Source organism: Anopheles merus, chromosome 3L (genome assembly GCF_017562075.2).
Source record: "Anopheles merus strain MAF chromosome 3L, AmerM5.1, whole genome shotgun sequence".
Taxonomy (NCBI): domain Eukaryota; kingdom Metazoa; phylum Arthropoda; class Insecta; order Diptera; family Culicidae; genus Anopheles; species Anopheles merus.
The window spans coordinates 662,785-669,873 of record NC_054085.1 but is presented as its reverse complement, the minus strand read 5'-3'; the positions used below and the strand labels follow the sequence as shown (position 1 = coordinate 669,873).

The window sequence follows — 7,089 nt, the reverse complement described above, 5'->3', positions numbered from 1 at the left end:
AGAGATAACCAGTTTATAAGTACTGCGGAGCAGTTGTCATGTCCTACAGAAAGCATTCATTTTGCACTTGCTCTATTCCCAGAACACCTTGTTTTTTTATCTAGTTTTTATTAAGTTTTATTGCTTGGTAGTTAGCGCCCGTTCCTACAAATTTCATCGGCAACTACTAAGCTGGTTTTGTTGGAATCTGTAGTAGGCTATGACTACGAAACAGTGCATTTTGCCTCAGCAGAATTTCGTTTCCTAGGCATAGTAGCCTATGCCTTCTTTAGTAATAAATCAGTTCATAGTTAACCACCAAACGAGCAAGTTGGTTTTTATTTGCTCTCCATTTGAACTGTAACATTTGGCGACGAGGAAAAGTTCAGAAGCATCTCGAAGATCTTTTTAGCGAAAACATCAAATAACGAAAATGTCCCAAGAGGATCTGCGAAACGCCATCGTCCAACTCACGAATCTCGTCGCGAAGCAGCAGCAGCAGATCGAAAATTTAGCAAATCGAACTTTTTCGACGGCGGCTAGCGGAAGCGAGAAGACAATCGAGTCGTTGGCAAATGGAATCCAAGATTTCCTGTACGATCCGGACGCAGGAGTTTTCTTTGATGCATGGTACGCTAGATATGAAGACGTCTTCATTCAGGATGGTCATTCTCTAGACGACGCCGCCCGAGTGAGATTGCTTCTACGCAAATTAAGCACCCCTCTGCACGATAAGTACGTGAACACTATTCTGCCAAAGCATCCTCGCGATTTCTCTTTGGATGAGACCGTTACAAAACTGAAGAAGTTGTTTGGTCGCCAGAAGTCGGTTTTTCACTCCCGTTACCAGTGCCTGCAGTACGCCAAGAGTGACGCGGATGATTTTACTTCGTATGCTGCCATGATCAACAAACACTGCGAAGCATTTCAACTTTCCAAGCTCACGTCGGATCAATTCAAAGCTCTCCGATTTGTCTGTGGACTCCAATCGCCACGGGATGCGGACATCCGAGCTAGATTGATTTCGAAACTGGAAGCTGATGAAACTGCAGTTGTTGAACATGGAGAAGCTGCAAGTAAGGTGACTTTGGAAAACCTGGTGGAAGAATGTCATCGTGTGGCCAACCTCAAGCATGACTCGCAGATGGTGGAAAACAAGGAGGCTTGCTCCGTCAACGCCATTGCGCGCAACCAGAATCATTCCTCTTCGAAGAAGACCAACAAAGTGCCCAAGACACCCTGCTGGAAATGTGGGGAACTGCACTACGTTCGAGAATGTCCGTTTGCATCACACACGTGTACTAGATGCAAGCAGCAAGGACATAAAGAAGGCTACTGTTCAAGCAGTAAGCCCGCTGTATCAAAGCCTTTCAAGCAATGGAAGCCCAAAGAGAACATGAAGACGAATGGCATTTACACTGTTCGCAACGTCGGAAGGAAACGCAAATTCGTCTCGGTCGAGCTCAACGGGGTAGCAGTCAAGCTTCAGCACGACTCGGCGTCCGATATCACCATCATTTCGAACGAAACATGGGTTACCATCGGACGGCCACCCACTCAACCGACCGATGAATCTGCTGTCACAGCGTCTGGTAGTGATTTGAATCTCCTCGCAGAGTTTCAAGCCGAAATCACTATCAATAACGTGACCAAGACAGGGCGCATTTTCATCTCTGATAGCGCCGATCTCAACGTTTTGGGAATCGATACTATTGATCTGTTTGATCTGTGGTCCGTACCGATTAACAGCTTGGTCAACGTCGTACATCAAAACTCTGACCAATACGTTGATCGCCTCAAGCACCAGTTCCCGGAGGTATTTCGAAGCACGCTGGGTAGATGCACAAAAGCGCAAGTGAAATTATACTTGAAGCCTGATGCCCGTCCATGCTACTGCCCGAAGCGACCAGTGGCGTATGCGGCTCTTCCCAAAGTAGATGCGGAACTCGAAAGGCTCGCAACAAACGGTATAATTTCTCCAGTTCAATTCTCGGACTGGGCAGCACCAATAGTCGTCGTACGGAAATCGGACAATGTTTCGGTCCGTGTATGCGGTGATTATTCTACGGGGCTGAACAACGCGCTGGAATGTGACCGTCATCCTCTACCTCATCCTGACGATCTTTTCGCGGAGCTGGCTGGGGCTCGCTATTTCACACATCTTGACTTATCAGACGCCTATCTACAAGTTGAGGTCGAGGTGGAATCGCGCAAGCTGCTTACCGTGAATACACATCGCGGCCTTTTCCAGTACAACCGACTTCCTCCCGGAGTCAAGTCGGCACCTGGCGCTTTCCAACGCATTATCGACAGCATGGTGGCTGGCATTTCTGGAGTGAAACCCTACCTTGATGATATCTTCATTGCTGGTCGCACCAAAGAGGAGCACGATCGTATCCTCTATGCTGTTCTCGAACGCGTCCGTGAGTATGGTTTCCATTTACGTCTTGAAAAATGTCGTTTCGCGCTTCCCCAGATCGGTTTCCTTGGATTGATCGTGGACAAGGACGGTGTTCGGCCTGACCCGTCCAAAACAGAAGCCATTGCCAAGATGCCACCCCCGAAGGACGTGAAGCAACTTCGCTCCTACCTCGGAGCTATCAACTATTATGGTCGATTCGTTCCGCAGATGAAGCACCTCAGGGCTCCCCTGGATGACCTGCTGAAAAAGGATGCTCGCTGGAACTGGACAAAAGAGTGTCAGAAATCTTTTGAGCAGTTCAAGACCATTTTACTCTCCGACCTGCTGCTTACTCACTATGACCCATCTAAGGAGATCATCGTCGCGGCAGACGCATCGAAGTATGGTCTTGGCGCTGTCATCATGCATCGTTTCCCGACCGGTGAGGTGAAGGCAATCGCACATGCTTCTCGCTCACTGACGGCAGCGGAAATGAACTACGGTCAAGTGGAAAAGGAGGCATTAGCGTTGATATTCGCTGTTACCCGTTTCCACAAGATGCTGTACGGACGGCATTTCACTCTCCAAACCGATCATCAACCGCTGCTCAAAGTTTTTGGCTCGAAAAAAGGAATACCAGTTTACACAGCCAATCGTCTGCAACGATGGGCTTTGACACTTCTCCTGTATGACTTCGAGATCAAGCACATCTCGACGATGAATTTCGGCTACGCAGACTTCCTGTCCCGGCTGATGTCATCACAGCGCAGACCAGATGAGGATTATGTCATAGCTGCCGTCTATGTCGAATCCGAAGCAAAGGCGATTCTCGAAGACTCCATCAACAATCTGCCAGTTACACATCAGATGATTGTGGCTGAGACACGTAAGGATGCTGTTCTGCAGCAAGTGATTAGTTACATCAATGAAGGATGGCCAGCAAGCGTGAAGCTAATCACCGATCCTGATGTGAAGAAGTTCTTTGTCAGACGTGAGGGACTTCAAGTCGTCGATAACTGCGTCATGTTCGGCGATCGAATCGTCATTCCATCAAAATTCCGGAAGCAAATTGTCCGCCAGCTACATCGTGGACACCCAGGAATGGAGCGGATGAAGTCTCTGGCTCGCAGCTACATTTACTGGCCGAATGTCGACGATGATGTGGCGCAATTCGTTCGTCAGTGTAATGCATGTGCCGAAGCAGCGAAGGCCCCGACGAAAGCAACTTTGGAATCATGGCCTCTCCCGGACCGGCCGTGGCAACGAGTACACGTCGATTTCGCTGGCCCAATCGACGGACATCACTATTTCGTGATTGTAGATGCCTACTCTAAGTGGCCCGAAATTTTTCGCACTGGATCCATCACCACGACAACAACTTTGGAACTTCTTCGTGAAACATTTTCCCGTTACGGCAATCCAGACACGCTAGTCTCAGATAATGGAACGCAGTTTACGAGCGGACAGTTTCAACAGTTTTGCGGTGAGAATGGCATCAACCATATTCGTACTGCTCCATACCATCCGCAGTCGAATGGCCAAGCTGAACGTTTCGTGGATTCCCTCAAACGCGGCCTTAAGAAGATAGGTAACGGGGAATCACCAACATTACAGCATCTACAGACGTTTCTTTCAGTGTACCGATCAACACCCAACCGGAATACACCTAAGGGAACATCTCCAGCCGAAGCGTTTTTAAAAAGAACGATGCGCACTACTTTGGATCTGTTGAGGAAACCATTCCCTCCAACTGCAGCCGTTAATCACAAACAAAATGAACAATTTAACAAACGGCATGGAGCGGTCAAGCGTTCATTTGTGGAGAATGACTTGGTGTATGTTGAACAACACGTACACAACAAAAAGTCGTGGGTTCCTGGTCGAGTCATTGAACCAAAAGGATCCGTTAACTATGTCGTGTCGCTTGACTTGCATGGAAGACAGAAGCTGGTTAGATCGCATGTCAACCAAATGCGTTCTCGCTATGGTTCCGAAACCCCTGGGCAAGAACAACAACAACTTCCATGGGAAGTTTTATTAGAAGAAGTTGGTACTACTGCTGCAGTGAAACCAGCCGGCAATCATGTTGCTGTTAGTTTGAACTCTACGATGCCAGCTGATGTTCCTGTTTTTGAAAATCCGCCAACCGATTTTAACCCGCCAACAACCAATGAACAAGCATCTGCATCAGCGTCGGAATCCATTGCATCCGAATCCGTCACAGCCGAATCTATCGCATCTGAATCCGTCGCATCCGAATCCATCGGAAGCTTACTACGTCGTTCCGTACGAACACCGAGAATCCCTCGATGGCTCTCATCATACGACCTTTATTAAAAAGGGGGAGATGTAGTAGGCTATGACTACGAAACAGTGCATTTTGCCTCAGCAGAATTTCGTTTCCTAGGCATAGTAGCCTATGCCTTCTTTAGTAATAAATCAGTTCATAGTTAACCACCAAACGAGCAAGTTGGTTTTTATTTGCTCTCCATTTGAACTGTAACAGAATCAAATCCATAACAGACCAAATTTTTACTCTTCGCCAGATCTTCCAGAAATACCAAGAGCGCCTGATTCCTTCGCACCACCTGTTCATCGGGGGCGGATTAACCGACAGGCGGCGAAAACAATATTTTTGTGGATCTATCTAGTGTCTAGTGATATTTTTGAGCTTCATGTTCATTGTTCATGAATAGTAGTTAAAACTATAGGGTAAAAGTAAGACTCAGTCCTCTACGTTACGGTAGCGTTACGCGTAATGCCTGTTTATCTCAAACCCAAGCAGCATTTTTGTTCAACGCTTGATTCAATCGTCGCGGATGGGCAGATTGAAAGATAATTATGACCTACTTATTTTTATGTAATGAAAAAAAAGGTTAAAAAATTGAACAATACATATTGTAGTTCAATAATCGTTAATAAATATGAGGTATTTGATAATTTATGAGTATTTAAAATAGTTATTAAAAATTATTTTATTATCATTTTCATCAAAAAGAGTTATAACAACTTCAATAATTACTCAAATACATAATAAATTTAAATACTACAAATAATTATTTACATATATATTTTTAAGGAAAGTCTGGTGGTACAGTCGTCAACTCGTGTCGTCAACCATGCCCGACATGGCTTCAAACCCCGACTGAACCGTGCCCCCATACGTAGGACTGACTATTCTGCTATGGTAATTAATAAGTCACTGAAAGCCAAACCATCTAGTGGTTCAGACTGGCCTTGACCAACAACAGTTGTTGTGCCAAAGAAGAAAGAAATAAATATTTTCTTATTTATTAAGTTGCCCACTTCTTGGTAAAACCAGGATATTTAAAAAAATGTCAATGTAAAAATGTATGTTTAAACAAAGAAGATATAATGCTCTTGCAGTAGATGTAATTATGTCGTTTAATGAATGTATCACATTTATTCAATAGATTAAATATATTCAAAACATGCTATATTGACTGCATATTAAAAATGTTCTTTAAATTTAATTTCATCTAGTCAGTTTGGCACGGTTATAGAGTTATGCTAGATAATTTCAGGAAATTGTGTAACTTTAGGATGCCTGCAGAGCATTTTTAAAAATTTTACGCCATTTCCTGGTGACTTTTGAGGGACACATGAATAGAAACTGATTCAGAGCCCATACCGATCCTGCGATTGATCACGAACGCATGTTAATCCTGGAATTTTATATATCTCATACTGATGAAGGTACTTACTCCAATCCCATCCCATTTGAGCTTGATTCTATACCAGTCCTGGACCTGCTTCCATCGCATCCGCATCGACCCTTGAATTGATTACGAACCCATACCAGAACTTACACTAAACCCATACCGGTTCTGGAACTAATGCTGACCCCATACCGATCGTGCAACATGTACTTACCGGTACTGGAACTGATTCCAAACACATAATAACTGATTTCAATAGTTTAATACCATGCCCGTTCCGGGTTCAATACTCGAATGGACCGACGCCCTAAGCAAGGCTTGACTATCCGGCTGCGTGGTAGTTAGTAAATCCCGAAAGCCTGAATACGCCGGTATGACCCAGTACCCCTAAAAGAAATTTATTTGTTGCAGTAGCGTTTTTGTTGAAATTTTTACACAACATTTCCATATATTTTTACCAGTGGCGGACACCTAAGGTAGGACACCTATATTCTGACTTTGAGGCTTCCTGAACAGTTCTTTGGAGCACTTTCAAAAATAAAAAATCAGGAAAAATTTAGGGCCCATATACGGAAAAATCTAGAAAATCACTGGAAACGTAAATCTATCACCAAACCGTTTGTTAACTCAATAAAAAGCATCCAAGCTTCCGCTGGAAGTAACGTTTTACTAGAAAAAAAAAATTTCGCCTTCACTAGAATTTAATTACTGAGATTTTTAAAAAATCAGGAAAAATGTCAGGAAAAATTTAGGGCCCGTATACGGAAAAATCTAGAAAAACACTGGAAACGTAAATCTATGCAATTTTGACTGTAATTTTTATCATTCTTCTCCTTACCTTTAAAAACGCCAAAAACTAAGTCGGCGTTGCGTTTTCCACAACCAAACCGTTTGTTAACTCAATAAAAAGCATCCAAGCTTCCGCTGGAAAGTAACGTTTTACTAGAAAAAAAATTCGCCTTCACTAGAATTTAATTATTGAGATTTTTAGGTTGTTTTTACATTTTTATGGCTATTGCTCGTGAATCT

At 44.0% G+C, this 7,089-nt stretch overlaps 1 protein-coding gene across 1 annotated transcript; it reads left to right on the top strand.

Annotated features, from left to right (window-relative positions):
- The first annotated feature begins 412 nt into the window (after positions 1–412).
- On the top strand, positions 413–6,535 carry LOC121598687 (uncharacterized protein K02A2.6-like). Its single transcript, XM_041925893.1, has 2 exons — positions 413–3,968; positions 6,522–6,535. The coding sequence occupies exons 1-2, from the start codon at positions 413–415 to the stop codon at positions 6,533–6,535; spliced, it is 3,570 nt and encodes a 1,189-aa protein (XP_041781827.1).
- Positions 6,536–7,089: the final 554 nt, after the last annotated feature.

Bases quoted from the DNA above. Each gene is read 5' to 3' on its own strand.
- LOC121598687 (XM_041925893.1), top strand. From the start codon at position 413: ATGTCCCAAGAGGATCTGCGAAACGCCATCGTCCAACTCACGAATCTC.